Genomic DNA, 27,879 nt, shown 5'->3' on the forward strand with positions numbered 1-27,879 from the left:
GTAATGACAACTGTCCTGGTGGATGAATATCACATTTTGCTTGAATGTAAAAACACAGTGTAGAGAATAGTAAGATGTATCTGCCAAAATACTTTGTAAACCACCTGTCTGTGTTTAAACTTACACTATCACTGCAGACGGATAACCCAAGGACAATATGTAAACGAGGTGCTTTTTTGAGTAATGTTTTGCCTCTCTTTAAATGACTCAGTTGCACTAATGAGCTATTCTGGTTGTTTTCTTGCTGTCCTGTTCCATGTTCGTACTCCTTGTCACAATTTGCGGTCCAAAAATAAATGTGACACCATATATGAAATCTGATTGTTGTAAAACAGTAAGAATCAGAATGCAATTGAAATTGAACAAGCAATAATGGAAATATATATGTTTTTAAAGGAGAGATTCAAGGAGCTTGCCTATGAAAAAAAGCAATTACTCATGGTCTTGAATGTATGAAACAGTCAGACAATCTCATTAACTGAAATGGTATGGTGCTTATGGTATGAGTATGTGCTTAAAAAAAAAAAAACCTGCTAAATCACACATTAACACAATGCTAGAGTTGTCAGCCAATCAGCACTCTTGCACATTATGTGCTAACAGGTAAAAGACCAACATGTTACTTACATCTATACAGGAGAGATCACAGCAGTGTTACATTAATCAAATTGACACCTCAGCCAATGCTTAAAAACTAGCAGTAATACAGTATGCTTTCTATAAATCACAGTGCACTGATTATAAAGGCGTCAGTGCATGAATGCATATGTGGTCATTTGTATTAACTACAGGCAGCTTCTGACGTAGTGATGAGCACTGTACTCTGTACTCTGTGAGGACTATGTCTCCTATCTACACAACCTGAAATGGAGTGGCAGGTGGCAGAAAACAGGTGAAGAGAATGCTAAACATAAGAAAATCAAAAGTATGTTCAGACTGTGTGATGCATCAGATTGATACACTTTCACAAGCAAAGTAACAAGGTTATTTTTCCAGGGATAGAGCCCTCTGGATTGTCCTCATGGCTGAGCCCCACATGTCCTTAAAACACCCCTGAGCCAGTCTATACCATTTCATCTATACCTGAGTAGTTTTAAGAATTACCTCATGCATTTGCTAAGCAATAAAAGCTGGCCTCTAGGTGATAGAGGATGTTTGCTGATTGCTTGAGCAGCCATAGATAATAATTTAAATCCCCATCAGATAAACTTTCCTGGGGAAAGTGCTGTCTCTTACTCTCCGCAGGCATAGATTTTCTTTAGACAACTTCACGAGTTTCTCAGGTCTGAAATGCAGAGTAGTTTTATGCTAAGAAATTGGAAACCAAACGCTTACTCAATCAAGGAGTAAGTAAAGTGGAGAAAACACCCTGTATCTCATGGGTCGTTGTCACTTCATTGAAGTTCAAGATCTTAAATGGTACCTGCCAGTTCAAACACCCACTTTCCCTTTTTTTTCCACTCGGGTGTAAATATATGTTAACATCAACGACAATTATCTTCATGGCTTTAAATTAGTTTTCCTTTCTTGTTAAATCTTCATCCAACACAGCTGCACACTGGGAGCATTTGTAAACCCATTCTCCAAGTGACTCAATACACCGACAATAAACTGAACCATTTTAAAAATGTCAGCAATTCTTATGTTCAGGACATAAAAGCACGGTCCTAATGGAGCAACTCCTAATGGCGAACAAGGTTGTCAGCCAAGAAAGCCTGGCAATAGCTGACCTTTCCACAAGCATTGGCCCTCAGCAATCAATGAATGGAGTTGGGTATTTATTTGTATGTACTGTAAGGGGTGAATGACAGGGAGGTGTCTGTTAAAACCAAATTCTTTTACTGACAATATTAGAAGAATTCACCATTTAGAACAAACACACTGTGAAATGTTCTGGTGAGGACACATTACACAGCAGCTGAGACAAAGCTGATTCCATTACATGATGTTGAAGATATGTTTTCATTTTAGAGCAATTTCATAAAACTTAAATTCAACTAAACAGAAATTAAAAAGACTGTAAACATCAGACAGTAAGCACAATAAAATTAATAGTGTACAATAGAACAACCCAGATGAGTTTTTAATTGTAACTTGAAATCAACTTAAGATTCAGCCATTCAATACAATGAGGTAACTCCACAGGTTAAAGGGAGTTATGTTTTGGTGTGACTTGCCGAGTGTTGGGGATATCAGCTGTAGAGATGTCTGCCTTCTCTCCAATATAATGGAACTAGATGGCACTCAGCTTGTGGTGCTCAAAGGGCCAAAAAAAAAAATACATTTCAAAAACTCAACAGCAATGTCTCTTTCAAGAAATCCTGGCCTGGTTACTAAAGATAACCTACAGACCTTGCTGTGAGCGGTTTTATGTAGGAACTATTTTCTTTCTACCGAAAAACACCCGCAAATCGCATCCATGTACTTTGAGCAACTCACACCAAAACAATGTAGACTGATAAACAGCACTACAAGTAAGAGAGAAAATATGTATTTTTGAATTTGGGGTGAACTGTACCTTTAAGATACAAAGCTGAAAATGCTGTATGAATGTTCTTATGAGGGGGATCCTGGGGGTTAAGTGAATGAGAGACAAAGCTTGTGCTTAAAATGGGGACACTGAAACTAGACCAGGGCAATAGACACTGACGGGCTGACTTACTTAGGGAGTTCCTTCCAATTGAAAATGTCTTACGTCAAACAACGAGACAGTGTAGGTCAAGATGAGCTGGACTTCTAGATGGGGCTGTTTTTTTCCTCCCAGAAACCTTTCACGTCTCATCCATAAACAGCTCTGAACTTCAGCGCAAAGACCTTTGATGAACCCAAAGAACTCAAATCAAACCAGCTTTTAAGGCAAAGACAGGTAGGCTACCTATTTTATGTGCATGATTAGAAGGCTGCTGCTACTGACATATGTCCATCCACAATTATCAGAGATACTTGCTTAATGACAAACAAATCAGATTTCTGTAAACAATCCTTTCATCTCTGCAGGTTTGTCACTCATACCTCTCCCTTCTCCCGCTCCTCTCCGCCTGTCTCACCTTGTCAAATGTTTCCAGCGCTCAAAAGTGAAAATGATTGAAACCAAACCAACAGTGGCTGTGTATGCAGGTACTATACTCTCCACAGTCAGTCTAAACAGTCCTGCCACAGCAGCTCCGACTCCCATTGCTCTCTCCACAGAACTGTGAAATACTGTAAAATATTATTGGAAACGCTTTACAGAAACCACACCACAGGAACCCAGAGATGTTGCAGATAACATCATTAGCAATCCACCTCCAGGCCTGGATTTAATGTACTCTGATTGATGCTGTAGTAAAAAGTATCTGGCATGAGTGGTGTTTCATAGCAGTCAGTACTTGTTTCAAAATATACAGTTTACTACTGTATATAAGATAGATAGATAGATAGATAGATAGATAGATAGATAGATAGATAGATAGATAGATAGATAAACACTTGTACTACTACTTCTACTTATCTTTAACAATTCACCCACGAAGACCTTAGTTGAGCGAGTGGAGCTGGCCTTCTGGTCAGTGTGGTATGAATCTGTGAAGAATATCGAGAGTGTGCCAGTAATAATGTGAAGTGGCATTCACAGCGAGTAAGACTTATTTGCTTTTATGTTCTTTATTTGGATATCTATAATGCTCATTCACCCTGAGGGACAAGAGATAAGGGAGGAGTGGAAAGAGGCCAGATCACGGTGCAGGTAATTGATTGTGATATCTTATCTCAACTGTGTACAGTATACATACATACATTTATGTGTTCTTCATAAGAGTTGTTTTGTGTTTGATATTGAGAGTCCTCTGAGGGTAAAAGTTGTTGCAGCTGACCTCAAAAGAACTGAAATACAATGAGCTCAGAGTCTTTTGTGACTGGCAAAACCCTGAACTTTTTCCCAGGAGAGAAGCATGTCTGCCTTCTTCCAACATTTCAGTATTGCGAAGACAAAGTGTCCATCATCTGTACTTGTGTAACAGCTGAGAAGGACAGCTTGAATGTGTTGAGTCGGAATGTGCAGACAGACTGGCAATTAGCGTCTGCTTTCTCCAAGGTCTACGAAATTTATATGGCAAGCAGAACTGAAAAGTAACTAAAAGCATATTCTGTCTGGAGAAAAACTTGACCATGGATCAAAGGGGGTCACTGAGAAAAATAATAATCATGGCAACAGAACTCATTCTGTCCATCTAATCATCTATTTTTTCCATCTGTCCACCATTCAATTCATTAAAAAAAGACACAGCAATGCTTGGCTTTAGAGAAACACTTGGTGTGGGTTTTATGAGGCGTAATGAGCATGTAGATGGTATATTTCATTTAAATAAAATAAACTGACACCATTAGCACAGTCAAAGCTATGACATGATGACTGCCAGCCTGCTAGAGACTTCTTCTCATTAAAGTCATATTTTACCAGATCTGTTCATAACAAAAATCTAAAACCAATGAAAATGCTTCATCATGTACTGAACTATAAAGTGAGAAATGTCTGTCTGTGTGTCCTTCGCACATCCCGAGAACTGGTCATCTAATCTACTGTACTTCACACTTGGTGGGTGTACTGCTGGGGACCTAGGGATGTGCAATGTTGAATTTGGTGCAGTTTGGACAAGCGATCATTCAATACGAATAAACTCTGAATAAATGGAAAAGTGAACAGGGCTTAGGGCAGCAGCCGGGGCGGGACCTCAAGGCTCTGTGGACTGAGTTCATTTTTGCTGCTGGATGCTGGATATACTAATGTTACAGTCAAACTCTTCTTCACTTCCCTGGAGTCAACAAGCACAAGTGGATAGCCTACAGGAACAGGACCTCTGCCACTGCAGCTCAAAGTGTGTACGTTTGCCATACTAACTTATAACACGAGTAACATTGACGCTTGAAAAATACCTCTGCTAATTCAATCCATGCTTTTCTTTATAACTGCGGTGGTTATTTTATTTAACCTTTATGTAACAAGAAAAACCTCTTGAGATTAAAATTGTCTTTTTCAAGAGTGTCCTGGCCAAGACAGGCAGCAATATAAGTTACAGACAACATAGAACAAAAATACAGAATACAAATGTATAGCTTTATAACAAGCAATATAAAACACAAAGTACAAATACTAAAGAAAAGCCAAAAAATATGCTAATGTATACAAGAAGTCAACCGTAAAAATGCAAAAAAGGGCAACTACACATGGATACGAAGACCAGCTAAGATACACCATGACACTGGCATATACTGTGCACAAAAATCCTGCAAGAGGGCTTTGAAACGGCCGAGAGGAACCAAAAAGTGCAACTGCAGAGGATTCCACATACAGTATAAGGACCTGCATATAGAAATGCTCACTTACCAAACTCTGTACATACCCCCGGTACAGACTATAAAAACATGCTCTGAGAACGGAGAGCAGAGCCATTTTCAATATTTTGCTTAATGTACACACATAAGTATGCTGGGAGTAGGCCAAGAACAGCTTTGTAAACAAGAGAGTGCCAATGAAAAAGTCTACTGTAAAGAGAGCCAGCCAACCTGAGCATACAAGACACAGTGATGAGTTGGTGGCTTACGGTTGGTAATAAATCTCAAAGCACCCTGGTACACAGAGTCCAGAGCATGCAAACACAGGGTGGGGGGTGGGTTATGTCAAAGCAAGCGACCAAAAAGCCAATTTGGAAATTAATACCTTCGTTAAGTGTTTTTGATTAGTGTTTCTGACCCTGAGTAGCCCTTCTTGGGTGTGTTTTTCAGGGGAGGATTTAGTGATTTAGGCACCACAGACAAATGCTGCCTTGCTCTTACTTTTCCTCTTTCTCTAACTGGGAATGTTGGTATTGGCAGTGGTAGAAGCGACACTCAAATGTTTTGTCAGTATGAGCAGTTCTCATCTACATGACACAGCATCTGAACGTGTATGAAGCTGAATGTTGCAAGATGAGGAGCTTGGCAAAAGAGCAAATAAAACCCACAATCGGTGGCTTTTAAAGCTACAGTGAAGAAACTGATATCATATAAACCCAGACAATCTATGGCATCCATGAGACCAACCAGGGTCCAAAACTAACACTCGCCACTCGCCAATTACGGGTAGATTTTGTCTCTGGCTGGTAAATTTTTAAGACCACTCGCCACTCTGGCGAGTTATTTTTTTTTACCAGCGAAAAATGCATTTTTTGTTACTGGAGAATGATGCTGGTATCGGCTGGTTTCCTGGCAGAGTGGCAGAGTCAATCTTTGGTCAGGTAAGTGCGCCAGTCATGACGTCATCACAGCGTGCCTAGGTGGATCGCTGTTGTTGTTAATAGGCTCGTTCGAGATGAACCAAAGATTACTGCGCCTCGCCTGGAAAGTAGACGAGAGCAGGCTGCCGCAGCGGGGGGCGGTGACAAAAAGTCTTGGTGAAGTTGGACAGTTTCCCGACAGTTTCCAGCAGCCTTCAGTCCGTACAGGAAGTCACAGACACACTTACATCCTGTCTGGAATGATGTCAATTCATTAATAAAGTGATCAGACCCATGTATCAGTTTGTTTTCAGTCTCCAGTCGTTTTAATTATGACAGATTAATTTATTAAAATGCTTTACAGGTGATCTGTAGTTTATGTTCATGGTTTATCCTCCATTTGACATGAGTTCTCCTGTAAATCAGCATCATATCAGTTTGACCTGTCCCCTCAACTACACAGGCTGAATAAACTGTGTTTGACTATAAGGTTCATATTTATACAACAGCTTTCATTAAGGCTCAGTCAGATACAGTCAGGGCTTCACATCTGTACAGATGTTAGTTTAAGAATCCTCACATCCCACTGTCCACAAGTCTCTGTGTTGCTAAATACTTCAATAATTAAACCGTCCAATATTAATATAGTACAGTAGACTCTGTATAGTTTATGATGAATGTATTCAGTCTCTGACAACTAAACTTCACCATCAATCACACGTTTTCTGATCAGACAAATACAATCTTAATCTCTAAAACAAAAATGAAAAGTTTATCTAAAACGTCATATTGTTGAGTCAACATCTGAACCAGTCAGCTGTTAGATCAGGTGAGAGCCAGGCGGTGCAGTCGGTGGAGAGCAACTGCAGCGCCTGGCTCTAAAAACTGCGGCCGCCTCGCTCTCGCGGTTTTATCGCCATCCACTTTTGCAATACATCAGAGCAAGTCGGGATGAAGTCGGACACAAAACTAGCCAGCATGCATTGAGCACCGATCGCCGGTGATCGAATCTGCGCAGGCCTGGCTCATCTTGAACGAGCCTAATGTACCTCCATGCTCTGAACCCCCATAGAAGAAGAAGAAGTAAGAAAAAGTATCATGTGGCGATGCTGGCCAGGTATTGGGGAGCCTCCCGCAAAAAAACCAAAAAACTAAAGCAAATGAACCTGCTGAGGCTGAGATTTTACCGACCAACGACCAAGAGATGGAGGTTAATGTTGCTGCTGCTCCAGCCGCCGCCGCCACTCCCCAGTCTTATCCACCGGTAGCATTAACTGACTTGACTTTTTTTTCCTTTAAATTATTATTTTTTGGTTGGCTGGTAAAATATCTGCCTGGCTGATAAAAATTTTCACTTACCAGCCAGCCTGGCTGGTAAGTGAAAAAGTTAGTTTTGGACCCTGATACCAACCATATTATGCTACCTTGTTGGGTAGGGGCAAAATAACCCTCCAAATTTAGGCTAAATTTTGGTAAGGGAAAAAGTTTGAGCGGCCCAATTTGGAAAATTTGGCCCCCTGTCCATAAAACCTAATGGCTAGGCAGGATATGAATAGCAAGACCTTTTGTAAACATCATGAATGTGAAGAGACAATATGTAACGCCATTTTGATCATTTTTAAATCAGTTCCACTCAAAATCTGCCATTCACTGCAATAACAGCAACTACCTAAATTGAAAATAATTACCCTGCCATGTCATTCACTGCTTCTCATGCATGCAGTATTAGCTGTTAGACAGTGAGTCATACTGTCTTGCATCGTGATCCTTGTAGTCCTCACCTATAGTGCTGCTATACATAGCTACTGTGTGAAAAATCAAGCTTCTTACATTATTTTGCATCACTGAACAACTTGGCGCTAACACTGCTGTGTATGCGTGTGTGAAAATAACTCATTGTGCTGCAATGGCAGGTCCGATAAGCCAATTAAAGAAGCAACAGTGAACAACTTGTCAACATCCTCGAACAATAAATCTGCTGCAGATAATTTCATAAGCCTTTTGCCTCAAACCCGCCAAAGCTCGCATTCTTAGTTGTCCTGTCAAAACTCATTAGACTCTCCTGTTGGCTAATACATTTGGACCCTCCACTGCCTTCCTGATAAACATACACATGATGCATTGTGACAGAATAATAAAACACAGGCAAAAAAGGGTGCAATTAGGTTTATAATCTATGGAGATGAGCAATTAATGCCTGGTAGGAAGCTGTGATTCTGACTTTTAATCAGGCCAATGTTTTCTGTGCCCATAAACTCGGTGATGGACCCTCATGAATAATGCATGCTTCGTTAACGCTGATGTTCCTCTCACCCAACGTGAGGATATGGCTGAGCACAATGGATCACATTATACCTGATGGTTCATGCATCGCATTGCTACTGATAACATTACATGTCCGGACCACAGCACTGATGGCTTCACAATGGCCTTGATGAATTTTACTGCTACTTGTAGATATAGTCTAATTAGTGTTGCGGCCTATGGTTAGCACCTTTAAAGTTATTAAAAACACATGAGCTTACAGCATAGCTGTCATTTAAATCAGATCAATGGGTTATAAAGATTAATTTACTTGTGTTTAATTTTTCTGTTTAATAATTTGACTACTGATCACACAGGCTGTGACTGAGAGTTGTACAGCAAATTCATTTCTTCACTCTTTCATGTTCTAACATTCCTAAATTGTTAAAGAAATAGTTTTTAAAGGTCCAGTGTGTAGAGTGTAGGGGCATCTACTGGCAGAAAATGGTATGTAATACTTTTTTCATTAGTTTATAATCACCCAAAAATAACAGGGACGCACCGATCGTGAAATTCTGGGCCGATACCTATGTTTAAAATAACAGCTTTGCCAATAGCTAATATGGGTACCAATGTTTTTGTGATTTATTTGTTTTTTGTCATTTATTCCCCCTTTTGTGTCAGGGAAGTGAATAAATCGCCGCTCATTTTACATCCTTTGAGTGGGCATGTATTCAGTCTTACATAATTATGGAACAACCTTTTGAAATAACCGTCTTTCAAATGAAAAAAAATGCTTTAAAAACCTTTTTACTTTATATAATATCATTATTCCTTCTCTAATCTATTATGTGGTGCTGTGAAGACATCAACAAATTTCTCCGTCAACTGTGTTTATTCAGATTTCTCACCAAAACCACATTTTACAAGATTACATTTGAACATATCATGAGAATGTTATTTATCTTCCCTTAATTATCATTTTAACCTAAGAGAGCTTGAACACATTATAATGTATCTCAAGCACCCTCTGTAAACTATTAGTTATGGCCACCAGCTGTGAACAGCTAACGTTTAATGGTAAATGGATCTGTATTGAATAGCACCTTTCTTGTCTTCTAACCTCTCAAAGTGCTTGACCCTACATGTCACATCTACCCATTTAAACACGCATTCATACAGCAGTTGCCGAGGCTACCAAACAAGGTGCCCCATGCCACTCATCTTAAAAGCACTAACACACCAACAGAACAGCCATCGGAAGCAATTTAGGGTTCAGTATCTTGCCCATGTATACTTCAACATGCAGACTGGAGGAGCTGGGGCTCCAAGTGCAGATCTTCCGATTAGTGGACGACCCACTCTACCACCTGAGCCACAGCTGCCCTGTCAACTAGCCCTTCTCCTGTTGACACCACCACAGATTTGTTGTTCACAATGTGGCATCATCTCCTGACACATGAGTTTACTGAATTCTGTCATTACAACAGCATCCCAAAAAGATCTCTCTTCATCCCAAACATGATTTCTATTGTCACTGGGATGAGGAGATGCTGTTAGTCTCAAGCCCTGCTTTTTAGCTTCCGCAAAATTGATGTGACACAATAGAAAAACATCAGCTGCCAGCAGTGAATGCCATCTTATGTGCTAATAGGCCAATTGCGGTTACCAAGGCGAAAATCGATAGCAATGTGCGACTGATGAATCGGTACATCCCTAGAAAAATAAAATTGTTTTTGTTACCTTACAATGAGACGTTTATATCTATATAAGGACTGGGTCCTTGGAATCTGCATACAGTAACCTAAATTAAACACTGGCTCTAGGTATGGCCATCTACCAGTCTTTTCGCATTGGCCACGGTAGTTCTTCTTGGCAGGAGTTTTGAGTTTTGCAACCTTACCACTAGATGCGGCTAAGTCCCACACAAATGAGCATATTTCCCAAAATGTCAAAGACATTTCTATAAGTAAGCTTTAGTAGCTGGGAGAAGGTCAAATTGAACTACCTGGAAAAACTAAAAAAAACACAGTGTGAGTGAGGATTTTAATTCTGATGCGACCCATTCGAGGACTGTACCTTCGGCGCTGACACAGGTCACAGTCTGTGCTGCAGTTCCGGGACCACAGGAGCTTTTAGTGGGAATGCATCTTTCTTCTTGTTTGACCTGCCACAGGTAGCAGGCGGGATCCTCACAGGGGATGGACTCCACCAGATGAGGGCAGCTCTCCGGAGGACTGCCGGACTCCCACAGCACCTCTCTCCTCCGCTGTCTGAAACCTGACAGAGAGGAGGAGGGCAAGGGAGGGAACGGTTGTCAGAGAAAAAGCAATTGATATTCCTGCACAAAAAATAAGGCAACAGTAAAAATCTCAACCTCAGTATACAGAATCCTTCTCAGCCAGTCAACAGAATACAGTATTAAGATGTGGACTTTACTGGGCATTATCTCTATGATCAATTATTAATTATCACAACTGTGGTATGCACCAAGTAAAAAACTACAATGTCTCTCCAATAACCATGCAATTTAAAAGTGAATAATTAAAAAGGGAGTGTGAAAGAAGAAAGGGCAGCAGAGTCTGTGTCTGTTTCACCTTTGTTTGTTAGAGCCAGGCCACCATGGCTTTTTTACAACAAAACTGTTCTTATAGAAAGCAATATCATTTTGTTGCAATTCTCTTTTGGTATAACAGTGCCAAAACTATGCTTAGCATAGGTATATTTTAGTTATTCATTTGCTAAGTTCATTGTCTTTTTCTTCCTTGCACAGAATAAGATATCTTGTTAAAATGAGACCGCGCTACATCTACTAATTAGACTCAATTTCAGGATTTCCAGGAGCTGTCCGTAGTATGAGTAAGACCCAGAATCGGTTTTCATTTTCTTCACACAAGATTGTAAATTAAGTGAATTTTCATAGGATTTGGTTTTGTACTTATGTTGTTAAATCTACTGTAGATTTAGAAATCTGCTGTAAAAGTAATGATATACCCAAAGAGAGAATATTGTACTGGTAAAGGGCCAAACTTTAACTAAAAGTTGGCTGTTGTAAATTTGTGACCTTCTCGTTCCCATCCCTTCTGACAGCCAGTCTGTGGATTCAAAATAATAACCACCACCTGGTTCTTTATCAATCAGTTCACTGCCGTCATCATATTTCCAACAAACTTCATTAAAGGGACACTTTGCTGATTTTCAACCAGCTCTGTATCATAACATTATGGGTAGTATGTGCAAATAAACTGTGGACACCCAGATCTCCCTGCTAATCATGCTAGCCGGATGATATGAAACTCATCATCCAGCCAATCTTCATTGGCTTTCCGATTATTGCTCAAACTACATATTGTACTTCCACATTTTTGCCTGCCACCCTGGAAACAAAGAGTACAAGGCAGATTGAGAGAGAACCCACCCCTTCAAACTCAAACCAAACTCGGATCAAACTGAAAATCTTTGACACAATATTGCCTATTTCTTGCCTAAAATTTACTTTACTTTTCTTTATTTATTCATAAGGACAACCCACACTAATCAACATTTCTGTAAATGTGCCAGTGTTAGCCAGCTGGCTAATTTTCAACTGCAGTTCTTTGGCAAGATGTTTTGAAACCAATAAAAGGCTGAGATCAAACAGTATAAATAGGCAGTACTGATTAAATATGAACCAAGATTCTGTCACTACATTGCCTATTTCTCACCTCAAATGTTTTCAGAAACACATTTTAGCTTACTATTTAACTGCAAAACAAGACTGTTTGTTACAAGCACAATGCCATATTATTTTCTTTGCCAAAACAGACAAGCTCACCCACCAACAAGGGAATTAACTGGTCCAGTATGGCACGGTGCATTCTGGTAGGTTTTATAACGTTTTGAGCAAAAGCAAATGCCACAGCCCTTTTCCTCTGTTTTCTTTGGTCATATGGCACCATTGTCAAAAGTATTTGCTTCTCAAGTAAAGTGCATTTAAATAAAAACTTGTCAGTGATACCATAAGTGGTTGGAAATGCAACTCAGATTATTTAACACTTTTTTTTGCTAGTAATGTGAGACTCCTTATTAGATTTTATAGTTGTTAGGATCCATATTTTTTTTCTTCATGAAAATATTATTTTTTTGTAAACACCCACATTTTTTTAACTGATCTCCCCATCCCCAGTTTCACGTGCACATGCATCCAGAAGTGTTTGCTTCCTGCTGTTCACTGTAGTTTACAGTAACAGATACTCATGCAATAAGTACGTATATATAGTGAAGATAGCATGTAGGGAAAGATTCCGGTAAGTTGCGGAACAGAGTCTAAGTTACTTAACTACAGTAACTTAAAATGTCAAAAAATGTTAACCTTGAAAACACTAACATTACAAATTAGGGAAAAGGGTTCAAATGCACATTTGATAACAAGTTTTCATCCTATGTATCATATACATAATACATAGGATGTATCATATAATACATAGGATGTATCATATAAAAATATAACTAAAGTGCACCTTTTCTCTTTCTGTTCTATGGAGAAAAAATACACATAATGAGCCCAGATATCATGGTGTGGAGGGAGTAATTGATAAACTAAATAAAGACAAAATAAACCTCTGCCAAATGCCCTACCTTGCAGTGCTAATGAATTTGAAAAATAATTATATTCGCCCATGGTTCGGATCAGCCCCAAAATTTAATGGCTTCTTCCTTGGCCCATACTTCACTCTTCCACCAAGTTTCATAAAAATTGAGCCAATAGTTTTTCTGTAATCCTGCTGACAAAAAGACAAACAAACCAGCAAACAATCCCCCATGGTGGAGGTAAAAATAAAAAAAAAAATAATAAAAAAAAATCTCCACCTGGATCCCATTTCCCAAGTGAAAAGAGGGACAACGAGAGGTGAGGGAGATAATGAGCCACGCAGCACGGCAAAGGAGAAGGTGCTTAAAAAAAGTGGGGATAGTGCGAGTGACTGGGGTCAAGTTACAGTGGTTGGCATGCCTTTCACAGTGACACCTGTCTCTCCAATTACTGAGTCTCACTGTCTTTTCGATGTTGCTGCCATTTCTGTTGCTAAATTTGGGGCTGCCAGCTGAGGTGTACTGGCTCCACACTGGCACCTACTGAACATCTCCAATGAAAAGTCCATCATATCAGCTCATTTCAGCATATATTCAATCTTAAATTGTTGACGCTAGAGAGATAATGGTTATGGCATAGTGGGTTTAAATTACAATCAACATTGTGTTGTTTCAAGGTGTTACCCTACAGTAGTGTCTAATAATAAGCCACATGATTTGTCCTGTGATGTAATGTAGATATAATATGTGTATAATCAAGTCCCATGGCTGAGCAGCAATCAATAAAGCTCTTTGCTCAGAGTTAAAAGAAAAAATCTGCAGTCTGAAGTAATAATAAAACATAAAATCTGGTCCTGGTTTAAGGATTTTTGTGTAAAGCAACATGGGGAGAAAAAATTAAAGGGGAACACCAGCTAAATGAAAAATTCCAATATGTTATTTCCATGGCCTAGGAAAGTTCAATCAATATTTGTGAACATGAGCTACTCTCTCTCCATGTCAGAAACCAGAGAAGTAAGTCTCAAACTTGTGATGTCATAGAGTACAAAGTCTGCAGCTGCTCCATAGACTGGGAATGAATGGGATCCTGATTTTGTGACCCGCCCATTATACATACCATTAAATCAGAACACCACCTAAATCAAGAATACCAATACGTTATTTCCATGGCCTAGGAAAGTTGAAACAATATTTGTGAACATGAGCTACTCTCATTTTAAAAGCCCGAAACTAGGGAAATAAGTCTCAAAGTGGTGATGTTCTTAAGATTTGAGCCCGATTTTGTAGACCCAAAGAATGTTTGTTTTCTTTTTTATATCCAAATAAGCTTAAATCTATTGTCGTGCTGTCAGTTCTGAAACAAAAAATGTACCCATATACCCATAACTTTCCCCTGGGTGCTCTCAGGGTGCTTTCACACCTACCTCGTTTGGTCTGGACTTTAGGACTTTTCCATTTGATCCTGACCAAATTTACAGGTGTGAAAGCTCCCCTGGACCATGGTCCGGACCAAAGACCCGAAATTTGGTTCGACCAAAATAGGTGGTCTCGGTCCAGTTCATACTTTTGCAGTGTGAAAGCTTTTTTTTCGATAGTTCAGACTTTAAAACGTTTAACAGGAACTTTCGTTGGTTAGCCTACACATGAAGAAGAAACACACAGGAAGGAAAAAAACACACAAGGAAGAAACACACACGAAGAAGAAACTGTGTGTGTCTGTGACTTCCTGTATGGACTGAAGGCTGTTGGAAACAGTCGGGAAACTGTCCAACTTCACCACAGCTTTTTGTCACCGCTCCCTGCTGCGGTCGCCTGCTCTCAGGGCCACACTGCAAACGAAATGCAGCGCACCGAAATTCTCGCGCAAGCCCGTTCACATCAGACATGCATTGCTCCACGCCGGTCGACAACGCTTCTGCTCCCAGCTGTTGTCTCCGTCACATTTGGGGCTGTTTTTCCATCATCGGTATCGCTCTCTGTTTGCGTGTCTGTGCCCCAACCCCCACCCCCTTTAGCCAGCCCCCCCCCCTCCCTCTCTCTCTCTCTCTCTCTCTCTCGTGTGGGTGGGTGTGTGTGTTAGTGGGTGTGAGTGTGTGTGTGTTCATCTCTCTCGCACTCTGTTTAGATACCACTGACTAATATGTATATAAACACACACACACATATATACGGTGCTTTTGGTGTTCCGTTGTTTGACTTCCTGCCCCATAGACATATATACGTAGACGCCGCATCGAGTGGGTTTGCCCACTACTGCGATACGTCACTGTCGCCGCCATATTGGATGTGGCAAGGCTGCGCTGTAAACTAATACAAGTAAATGGACTTAATTTCAAAAGCGCCTTTCTACAAAGAAATTTACGTTAATGCCTCTCGTTTATTCATTCACACACGCACTAATATACTTGGGAAACAGGCACCAAAAACAATGTATTTGATCTTCTCAGATGGCTAAGATAAGAACTTTATTGATCCCAGCTATAGAGAACATGGTAGTGCTGAAAAACAATACATAGTATATATATATATATGTTTATATATACTATGTATATATATATATATATATATATATATATATATGTGTGTGTGTGTATATATATATATATATATATATATGTGTGTATATATATATATATATATATATATATATGTGTGTGTGTATATATATATATATATATATATATATATATATATATATATATATATATATATGTGTGTGTGTGTATATATATATATATATATATACACATACACACGGACACACGGATAGAGCGGATCATACCAAACAGGAAGTCGGACACAGAAAAGACGAGAGAATCCGGCCAATTTTCATAATAAAATAAATTTAAAAAATAAAAGACTGTTTAATTATGATGTTACTTGTCCGTCTATAAATATTTGTTAAGTTTTTTCGACCTCCATCCTGAAATACTCAACATGACGACCACTGTCCAGGCGTAGTTCGGATACAAGGTGATGAAAAACACCATGATCCTTCCTTTTTTGATTGATTGGGTGGACCCACATTCGCCTTCTCTGTTGTCAGAGCCGCCGCTGCAACAAGTAGAAAGCAAGGACTCTCCTTCTCTCTACAACAGCATGCACTGAAGAACGTGAGGAGAAAATACCGTGTTTATAATTTAACATAACACTGCATAACCGAACACATTTTTTAATACCCTAATAACTTCATTACAATTTTAATTTTGTGTCACCGAGCCTACAGACATAACTACATAAATAAAATGGTCAGAACAATATGCCCTATTCATTCAGTGTTTATCCAACACACTCAATACATGGACATGCAATGACAAATTGTCATTAACTTATTACATTATAACAAATGATGAAAATATGGACTTAGGCCTACACATGTTTAAAATGACCTGTTGAAGTGAAAAAACGAGTATTGACAGGAACAGACGAGTGGAGTCGATGTTTAACCGGCGCGTAGAGCGCAGCAGAAATGCGCTGCCTGTGTGGACAGTCACCGTCAGGCCACACTGCCCGTGGAAGTGCTGCGAATATCCTCCTTTCCTTTCGGCGTCCATGTTATCCGATTGTGTCATCCACACCGGCTGCACCGTGCCTTGCAGCTCCATGGCCGGCTCGCGCCCTGCAGCAATCGTTTCAGCAACTGGTCTATGCGCCGAATATTTGGTAACCGAATATATTCAGCTGAATATTGCAAAAAAACACACATTCGGTATTCGGTGGAATAAGTGAAAAGCAAAGCTGAATAATAGTGGCGTGTTTTGATAACACAATCAAACAGCATGAGGTGACGGACGGAGTAAAATGTCGGCAGTGTGGCGATATTTTACTCCGTCCGTCACCGCACTCGCATTTGCGACTAAAAATAGTTTTGTGTGGGCAAAATAAATCATTCAGCACACTGTGTGAGTACAGATTTCAACCAGCAGCAGAAACGAAACGGCGAATCCCGCCAGTTGTGGGTTGAACGGGGTTAACACACACGGACAGGAATACCTATTCCTGTCAAATACGGCTGCGCATGATAAGGCTTACCGGCGACGGAGAAGTCCGGCTCCAGGTGAATAACTTGTTGTCATGACTGCCCAAAAGTACCTGAAAAGCCGAGCCATGGTGGCACACAGTATGTGGCGCGTCAGAGGAGAAACGAGCCGTTCACATGTCTCTCTTTGTGGCAGGTAATGGTCCACAAACCTCACCGCACTTTAGGGACTGTTCTTTACTTATGAAGGGACTGTTCTTTACTTGTCAGGGGAGGAGGGTGGCTGGTTGATTTTTATTCTATTTATTTATTTTATTTTGATCCCCCCATGTTAATCACTTATTGATGCTGTTTTTGAAGTATGAATAAGTCAATAAGTAATTTATTCCATTGAAATATCATTGATGTATTATAAAAAAGTGATTTATCTTTTTATAAATGACAAAAGGCACATCTGCCTCATTTTCGCTGTGGTATTGTGATACTACTCAGAACCGTGATACTTTCACTGGTATCATACCGTAGGTCCCGATTTTGGTACCGTGACAACACTAATCTGGAGAGGTTCATCTGCAAAAACTAATGAAAAACTAAAAAACAGCATTCGGTATTCAGTACTCGGTATTCGGCCAAGCATTTAATATTATTTAATATTATTATTTCAGTGCGCTGTGCTTCGCAGCCCTTCTGCGGGCGGTGTGGCCCTGGCGTCAAGCCACGGCACTAACGCATCCGGTGTGGCAAGTGCAGGGAGACGGAGCATACGTAGTTACCGTCAATATGTCATTTGGTTTGGTCGCCTTAATGCAGTGTGAAACCAAACCAACTGGACCAAATCTATACAATGTATCAAAAACACGGACCATGGTCCGGACTTTCAGGTGTGAAAGCCCCCTCAACAACATCTTTCACCATACGTTGTCTATGGAGCAGCTCCAGACTTTACAACACATGACATCCCAAATTTGAGTTTTAACACTCTAGTTTTTGGTTTCGGGAGAGTTGTTCATGTTTACTAGCATTTGTGGACTCTCTTAGACCATAGGAGTAACATGTATGAAACTTCAAAATAGGCGTAGTTTTTAAGCCAGGGAATGAGATGGGATAAAGGTCTCCAACCCCAATGCTGAGGACATCACAGTTACATTTTGCATGTCTGGAGAGGAAGAGATCAGTGATGCTGAACTTGAAATACTGGTTGAAGGCGAGACATTTTCTATGTTTTTCAAATAATGTATGAGAAAATAGTTAAAAACGGCTCAACAAAAACGTCAGCTTGGCAAAAACGTCAGTAAAATAAAAAGAAATACTGTAGGGGACTTTTGGTAGTTCTTAAAACTTTTTAAGTCCTTTGACTGGATTACTGCAATATACAGATAAAAAAAATCTAACGGGGCTTCTTAATAAGGATTTAATTGGCTAATTCAATCATATCACACCACAATGGAGCAGCTGTGAGCTATGGAAGAAAAACACATTTAAGCACTAGGGAGACTAGGACGAGGGAGGCAGCAGGTGAGAATGTGTGAAAAATAATGTTCTGTTGCATCTCTTGACTCTGGTCTCGTTGTGGTTCTGAACAGAGCTCCTGCAAAGTGCCCTTACATGCAGGGCGTAGGTGCCATTTCTACACTGGGGAGGACACATTTAGGGTGTGGGGGTCCCATGCCAGAAAATTTTGAGCATCAATCCCTTATTTTCCTGCATTCTGGTGATTTTTTTAATGCCCCAGTTTGCATTGTCTTAAATGGTGGTAAAATAAAGGTCCTTTGCTGCTGTCATGGTTTTTGGGGGGATGGGGTGCAAATGTACTTTTTCTAAATACTAAGGAGGCCCTGCACCCCCCAAAAAATGACAATGGCAGTGACATGTACAAGGGGATATAACATGATGTGAAAATGGCTCTAAATGTGGTTTGAATATGTGATTAGCAATTGTCCGATAACATGATCAACATTTTGACACAATCATTATCATTAGGGTTAATTACTTAATCAATTACCAAATTGGCCCATATTGTAATTCATATTCCTGACTCTAAAACACTGATCCTCTCAAAACTGGATATTTTTTATAAAACATAAATTTTCTTCATGAAAAGCGGACACCTCATGTTCTCATCTACAGACTTTCATCTATTCAGCTCTCTTAATTCCCTGATGACAAAGAAAAATGTTCTTGTGGATGAAAAATAGTAGGATAAAATGTCTTTTTCTAGTCCCCGACACCTCCCTCAGTGAATGACGACGACACTTGAGCAGCAGCAGCTTTTCCTTTTGAGTCATGCTCATTTTACCACAGCTCTGACGCCTGGCAGAAAGGTCTCACATTCCTTCCCTTTTACAGGTGGAACTGTCTAACCCCAGGATACCCACTATACAAATTACATCCCTCGACCATCTACTGGTGTGAGGCACCAGTTCAGGAGCCTGATCCGGGTGGTGCTCTCCAAGAGCAAAAAGACTGTGGATCGATTGCAGTATTGCCCAGAGCACTTACTGCTACTCACAACCAGACCACAAAAAACAATTTGACGTGGGCATGCCCCATGGATATTAATAATTGAAAGGTTTCTTGGTCATACTACCAGGTTTATTTCAGGGAAACAAGGGCCATCCAGTGATTTTCAGCACACTGTTGTTCAGAAAAGCCCCTCCCTCCAGCTAGGGCACTTCTAGTAGAGGCATTACTAAAATTCTATCCACTAACCTCCCGTGTTCAATTCATTTTCCCACATAGCTGCAAAATGTGATAGGACAAGATAACATAAAAAAATGTGAAAAGCACATAAAGCTACTGCGAGGCAATTTAAATTTGTAATTTTCCGGAGAGCAAAGCTGGGGCGGCACAAGCATCTTGGCTGGTTGGCTCCTCTACCTGAGCACAGATCCCGCGGGCCTTTCTGTTAGAGACGGATCACAGTTTATTCTGATGTTGTGAAATATAAAGGCAAAGTGTACATTCAATAGGAGCAAGAAATTCTCTGCAGCTCAAGGACCATGGGCGAACGACTTGGATCATAACAATGCCCTACTCCTCAATAAGTGTTCATTGCTTCACAGGCAACAGGGCTCACTGCAAGTGATTTTCCATTGGTTTCATACTCTACCCGCTGTGGGCTGTGGATCTTTATGAATGTCATCAAAAGAAAGCGTGCCACAAGAGAGCCCTGTGCGAAACAGCAGATGCTGTGTTTTCCACTCCTTGAAATATATTAATGACACTGTCTGTGAGAGGAGCTGGCTCATCCCATAGAGATCCAGCGTTGGAGAGTGTGGGCACTGACCTGAACAATCCACACTTCAGTCGCTCCCCGGGGGGCTTTCATGCACATTTACTCATGGCAGGGACGAGGTCACGCTGCCCTTTTAGCACATCGCTAACACACTAACAGCTCCTCCACTGACAGAAACACACACACTATGCTTCACACACACAATGTGTAGCCTCTCTAAAGCAGTCAGATATGACACGCGTTCACCTGTGAAAAAAGACAAGAACACTCAGACAGCACGAGCGCGCTGAATACTTGAGTACGCCTCCTTGCGCACACACATGGACATACACACACACACACACACACACACACACACACACACACACACATAGACACACACAGACAAGAAGCATCTTATGTGCTGTAACTCCTTTCACCCGCCTAGGGACTGAGAGCTGAACTACAGGTGTGCTCTCTCTCTCTCTCTCTCTCTCTCTGTCTTTCGTCTGTTGTGGTTCATACACGTACTGTCTTCCAGCAGCCAGCCGCTTATCAACAAACAATTTACAATTCAAACATATACTGCCTCTCTCTCCTGCACCGACAAAAACGCTCTTTTTCACTGTCAGTCTCTCTCTCCCTCTTTCAGTTGCAATGTCACCGAAGCACGACACGATCTATTGCTTAGACATTAAAATGCTAAATTGAATACATTAAACAAAGTTAGTGTAAAACCCCTCGTTGACCATATTGAAGGTGCTCAGCTCTTAGGCAACAATTGCTGTGAACAGCTGATTGTAAATGTACTACATGGCCACAGTGTCTGCAACAGAGCTCAGCAGTTAATTGTTTTTTGACTGAGTGCTTATGAATTCACCACTGGCCCATCTGTGCAATTATCTATTTCAATTCAGAGCTTGTTAGCTAGCCGTCCGTAGTGTCCTTTGAATGGCCTGTGTCCATCCCTCTGTCCGTCCATCTGTCAAACATGATTCTGACAGAACAGTATTCTGCTACTGAAGACAGTTGGAAGGATGATACATCTTGAAACATTTCTTTGGCATTGAAAATAATACCCTCATCTACTTTTTTAAAGGATTGTTACATCTTGTTACAGCAGCTATCCAATTTGCACATGGACTGGCTAATTATAACTAGTGCTAGCAATGGTCTGCAAATATCTTACAGCTTCGTAATCTAACCAGATATTCTGCTAGGAGGTGGCAAGTGCAAAACTCATCAATATCTACAACAGGATAATCATTTTTTGGTCTTGAAAATATGTTTTATACGGTATGACACAATGATTACTGTCTACAAGGACATAACGTTGATCTGTAATTCTTTGAAAAGACAAAGCTTGTTCACTCTCATATCCAATTTACGCCATCATACCTTTCTTCCCCTGTGGTTCTTTGCAGTTGTCATGTAGGCAGGCGCCCCACGGTGACCATCCAGAGAGCAGGCAGTGGTGCTGGCAAAGGATGGAGCAGTGTTGGACGGCCAAGGGGGGCTCTTCACCAGCGCACAGCCTGGCATTCACAGGCCTGGACACTGAACAAACAAAAGGAACACAGGCAAGGATATAACAGGCTTTAGTCAAGCTTAGACACACACACACACACACACACACAGGCAGCAGTTGAGTGTGTGTATGTCTGTGTCTGTGTCTGTGTGTGCCATTGCTAGTTAAGTAATATGTTTGGAATTGAAATGCAAGCAGAGGAATGTGCTAGATATTGTGAAGAGATTGAAGAAGATGAAGAAGCGTCACTGTCATCAGATTGGAAAGCACAGATTTGATTTAATTCTGATTGTGAAGACAGGAGTATACTTAGTACTAAAGGCTACGGTTTCAAATGTTTTACTCTGTTATGAGAAGCAGGGGAGATTTTAGCAAAGCTTTTGTGGAGAAAGAAAATAAAGGAGGTAAAAGGAAAGAACAGAAGGAAAATTGCTCTACTCGTCTCATGTCTGGCTCAGGAGAATATTAAATAGAGGGCAGCGGCCAGCTAAGGGAGTAAACAGGAGCTGAACAGGGAGATATTAAGGCAAGACACGGTATAACCAATTCACAGCTAAGCATGGCTAGTATCATTTGTAGATCACAGAAAGCTCAGCAACCTGTAATGGGCTCTGACATTAGTCTCTCACAGAATGAGAGGGTATTTTTTGCCTTTCCACAACACGGGGATTTATTCAATCTAATATTCCATTTTGATGCCCCTCCGCACATCATTGAGTGGCAAATTTCCATTTAAATGAGAGCCCAAAGAGAAATTCACTAAATGTCCATCGTGCATTTTGTCTTCTTACCAAAAGTAATTTACATGGTGTTTGATCTCCTTTGTTAAAATGAGATGCTTGCTTAACCACATTCATAAATGTGCGGAGATCTTCCTGCTTGTGATCCAACAGGAGCAAATTGTTTTCCATATTGTAGGCATAGAGCCACATCTGTTTGCATTAGGGAGAGCTGCATGGGTCACGTCAAGGTAAACATTACAGTTGACGTATTGATCTTTGTTCCTCACATCTATTGGTTCAAAGAGCTGCCCTCATTGATATTCTATTTTCAGCTAACATATTCACTGTCCAAATACGCCTCTGATCTCGCATTTCTCTGAACACATCTGGTGAGTTAAAGAGGCATCCCTCAGCAACTGCCAAAACACCTCAGCTATGACATGAAGCCACACAGGACTCATCAAGCACGCACTATAAGGAAAATATGGATGAGGCAAAATTAATCTGTCATTATTAAATAAATGGTTATGTTTATTAGGCAGGAAAGAGTGTGATTTGCAAAAGAGGAGCTTATAGTTGAAAGTCATTAAAAACTACCCACTGTGCTTAATTAAAAAGATAAATGAAATCATTGGTATGCATGCTCCTCGTTTTTTTTTCTTCTTCTAATGATTGATTTTATAAGCCTAAAAGTTTCATTTTGTTTAATTGGAAATTTGTAAAAAAGAGGATCACTTTTTTGCACAGCCATTTGGAGTTTACAAACACTCAGTAACACTGGTTGCCTTGGTGATTCTGGCTGTTTCATTTCTAGTTATAGTACTACATTTACCAAAAGTAATGGTCTAATTACATACAAAAAACTTTATTCTCTTCTTTTTATTATTTTTCATCAAGTTAAAAATGAGCAAAGCCCAGTGCAGAACAAAAAAGGCACAGCAGAAAATGCTTTCTTCAGTGCATAGTTGGGCGCAGCAAAAAACACAATAAAAGCAGTTAAGCTGATTAGGTTTGGGGGAGGTTCCCTGGGACATTACACTAGAGACAAGATTTAAATCAATTCAGCCAACAAAGTGACAATCATCGATTGATTATTTTACAATTAAAGATAGATGTACTACAAATAAATCCTAGATTTTTTTTACCATGTCTGACATGGGGGTTACTCCTTGTAATAGTTGTAGAAATCTTAAATTTTAACAGCTGTGAAGGAATGTTGCCTACATAAAATAATCTAAAAGTGGACAAATTTTGTTCTAAATCATGAACCAGTTGATAATCCTAATAATAATTATTATTGTTATTATAATAATAATAATAATAATAATAATAATAATAATAATAATAACAACAACAACATTACACAAACCTGGCCAGACATTCACAACCCACTGTTGGTGCATCTGTTGTACGATACTTGGAGCTACAGACACATTTCAGTTTCCACCCAAAAGGTGTTGACGTTCCCTCTCCTCAGAGTAAATGGCACTTAATGATATGTATTAAATACAATGGGTGTTATTATACTGCAAGATTCCATAACCCTGAGGTCAAAGTTCACTGAGCTAATTGTCTACCCTCAGCAGCTACAATTTTATCCTGCTCCACAAGGGATTCATTGAATGAGAAGAAGCAGTAGCAGCAATCTGGCTACACAATTACCATCTTCATACAGAGCTCAGACTGTCAGCACTGCCTTTTAAGGCCCAGACACACCAAAGCGACATCCCAGAACTAGTGGTAATGAAGGCTAATTGTTGCATCCCCTCACATTGGCTGTGTCTCAGCCAAAAAGCTGTGCCTGAGCACACTGCAAAGACTATAGCCGATGGCCAGCTATTATGTATGTTTTACATGAGGAGAAATACCTCTCCATACCATAGAGTCCATATTCGTCATTCAAAAAGGGAAACTGAAAGACTGACTGATTCAAGATGCTACGTAGCCAGTTAGCACATTACAGCACAACACAACCCGATGATGAAAGAACAAATAATATTTACCGTGTGCTCGTGAGCTTTAACACCAATAGTTACAAACTGTTTCTGATAAAGAGCTCAAGGGCTGAAACCAAACAATCTTACATAATATAACACATTTGTCTGACCCTCACGTCCTTCTTGACTTCAGTTATTTGTTTACTTTCCTCACTTCCGTTTGTCTTGTCTTGCAGTTAGCTGAACTGCCAATCAGAGTGTTTTCCCTCACTCGAGAGCTCTGCTGGCTCCGACTCTGATTCAACATGCTGAATCAGCTGAAAAATAGCTGACAAGGGCCGACTAGTGCCAATGGTGTGGGACACCAACGGCCTGATACTGACCAACGGCCTACCGACAGCTTGATGTGTCAGGGCCCTTGAGACAAAAACTACAACCTGAGATGTGGATCTCTCTAATTACAAGTACTGTAAGTCATTATTTAATGCCACCTGTCTACATTTTATTACAGCTCGTTGAATCTGCATGGCACTAACATATTGCCTAACGTATCAATAAGCATAATTCACATGGGGAGGGATGATCAAGTTCCACTAGATGTTCGAAGTAAATCGAGTCATCCCCTTTTATACTATAGCTGATTGGTCCAATGTGAAAATACACTGCCTTGCAAGTCTGTATTAGCCTTTCTCAACCTCATAAAACTATTACACTTGTTTTCGCAAAATGCCCATTTTCTCCGACAATGGGGGCCAGACACAATTACACAGATACTTGTACAATATAATGCAGTCCTCTTTGTTTAAGTCACTGTGTCCACCCCCACATTAAAGTGATTTAGGCAGTTAGATTTCCTGCAGTAACATTAATGGGAAGAGGAGGTAAGACTGGGAACACTAAAGTAAATACCACTTTTAAACTTTGGCTGTAATAATATCTAGTTTTAAGTACACTTTGTGATTCTTCATGGGGAACAACAGTGAAAGAGTTTTCAAGTTACATTTCCACATTGCATGTCTCAACTCTAACAAGGCTAGATCATTTCTGGTGGTGCCCAAAGCACACCAGGCAGTTGTAGAGCCCCTTTCTGATGAATATGTGAAGATGCTTTGTCTGGTTTTGGAACACGTAAACAATGACGGGTGAACAGACAATAATTATGGCCATGATGAGAATAGTATGAGCCATATACATTGTTATTTTTAAAAATATGTTTAACAGTGAACTCAGAGAGGGGCATTTCGCAAAAAGATGCCAAATAGACAATTGCTTGTTATCTAAAAAGGAAATGAAGGATGTGAAGAAATAAACACTACTGTTGTATTAAAGGCAAAACGTCAGTTTTCCTTCTCTATAGTTTATAATTATCCTCCACCAAACTCTACTTTGGGGTTTTATTCTTATTCTTAAAATAAGGATCTGAGAAAAAATAATAGTAGGAATCAGTGGTGCATTTAATATTGCACTTTTAAACCTGAGCAGGATAAAGCAATTCACAAAGCCATGCATCTTATTCACCCACACACTCATGGCGGCAGTGCGATTGGGAGTAATTTAGTCCTCAGTGTCTTGTTCAGTTATTTTCTGTTATGAACATTACTGCCTCACAAGGTCACTAACATGGCTATAGATTTCTTGGTCTTGCAGTCAATTCCTAGTGTCCTCGCTGGTAGCCTGGCAACCTCCCCGGTGATGTCAAGGCTCCAGGAAATACAGGAAATAGTCCAGCACACAACCCCAACAGAGCCAGTCAAGCTGTTCCCTCCCTTTTCCCAGTCTTTGTGCTAAGCTAAGTAAATCTACTGCTGGCTCTATCTTAATATTTACCGTACAGACATGAGATATATATATATATATATATATATATCTTTTCACCTAACTCTCCATACGAAAGCAGCTCTTGGTATTTTCCAAAATGTCCAATAATTCCTTTGTGGACAGGGGTGTCAAATTTATATTACTTCCTGGGTCACACGGAGCCCAATTTGATCTCAAGTGGGCCAGACCAGTAAAACCTCCATTTTCCCCCCTTTAATTTAGTTTAAAGAAGTTCTTTCTGAAAACGTTCATCCATTCACAAAACAGATGATGAACAGCCTGAATTGTTTAAAGACAAATAAATGCAATGCCAACAATACGTCTCAGTTTTTTCACATTCAGTTGCTCCACTACATGTGCCTTTTTCCATACATTTCCACTCCTGCCATCACTACACAAACCTAAAGTGGAAGCAATTGAGGAAGCAGGTGAAGTTATTCCCTGCCTTACAAGCTATTTACAAATCTAAAGTTTTGGAAGTCCATTAGCAACTGGGTTCTACCAATGTTGAAGCCAGATACAGATTCATTTGTACTGAAGCTGCTGATTGACAATATTTTGCACAATTTTCAATATATTTTACTCTGACCATGATATGTATTCAGTTTTCCTTCAGAGAACTGTATTCTGGTCAGGGTGACAAGCCTCTAAAGCAGTATTTTATATGAATTTGCTTCTCACTGTTTAACTTGCTCCTAAAACCTGGCATCACCTAACCCTCAGAAGTCCATCTATATGAAGCGGGAGAGGGTCATCCAGTGGGCTGGAATGGACCCTCAATGGGCCATTTCTGGCCCCAGGGGCTATATGTTTGACACCCCTTAAAGAGGTGTGGCACACCGGCATAATGACCAGCATGCTCTAATCTCTACTCGTCATCTCTATAATGACATCAGGGGCAGCGTTTTGTGTTGTATCTTGACACGGTGTCAGCGGTTATGTTTAGGCAACACCACTACTTGGTAAAGGGTTATGAAAAGATCATGGTTGACCCTGATGACCCTGAAGAAGGCCACAAGCCGAAACACATCGGTCAATAAAGTTGTTTTTCATACCACAAGTGTTGCATGAACTCTTTTGACATTTTCCAGTGTTTACTCACTCTCCATGCACCTTGTGAATTGGTGAAGTTGTGCCAGAAACCACTTTCTACTTCAAGAAAAGATCATGGTTGACATTAGTTATGTTAGTCGACTCACTAATGTGACAAATAATACAGTGTTGACATTTAGTTTCACTTGGGACAAGAACATTGGTCTCCAGGGTAAAAGTCCTGTGCTTGTTGGACTCTTCCACCTCCCCTCCCACCAACCCTAAGTGGACTTTGGTACTCTTACACTGGAGCTGATTGAAAGCCTGGTGTGTCTCATACAGACACTGCACTGCGGATCCATATCTGACGCAGAGGGCCACTGGCCAAGCAGCATTTTTTTGATGGCCCAGGAGTAAAACAAGGCTGTAATGAACTACATACCAAGTCATCACCTTTTAATCCAGTGTAGCTTTACTGTTTCGCTGTATATTGTAAGTGACGGTATCTTCATTAAAACTGCTTTCAATCTGTTTTCAGGCTGCTCTGTGGTTTGCTGATTCTCAACATAAATTAAGTATAAACTTTTTATGAAACCGAGGTAAAAA

The 27,879-nt window shown here is 40.2% G+C and overlaps 1 protein-coding gene across 2 annotated transcripts in view; it reads right to left on the bottom strand.

Moving 5' to 3' along the window:
* thsd7ba (thrombospondin, type I, domain containing 7Ba) overlaps nt 1-27,879 on the bottom strand; it is a 261,412-nt gene that overhangs the window by 91,010 nt on the left and 142,523 nt on the right. For both annotated transcript variants that reach the window (XM_049594673.1, XM_049594672.1), the window contains 2 exons: nt 21,635-21,793; nt 10,554-10,754 (listed from right to left, as the gene is read on the bottom strand). In XM_049594673.1, the coding sequence (XP_049450630.1) occupies nt 10,554-10,754; nt 21,635-21,793 (360 nt within the window). The remainder of the gene's footprint in view (nt 1-10,553; nt 10,755-21,634; nt 21,794-27,879) is intronic.

Source organism: Epinephelus fuscoguttatus, linkage group LG13, assembly GCF_011397635.1.
Source record: "Epinephelus fuscoguttatus linkage group LG13, E.fuscoguttatus.final_Chr_v1".
Classification (NCBI taxonomy): domain Eukaryota; kingdom Metazoa; phylum Chordata; class Actinopteri; order Perciformes; family Serranidae; genus Epinephelus; species Epinephelus fuscoguttatus.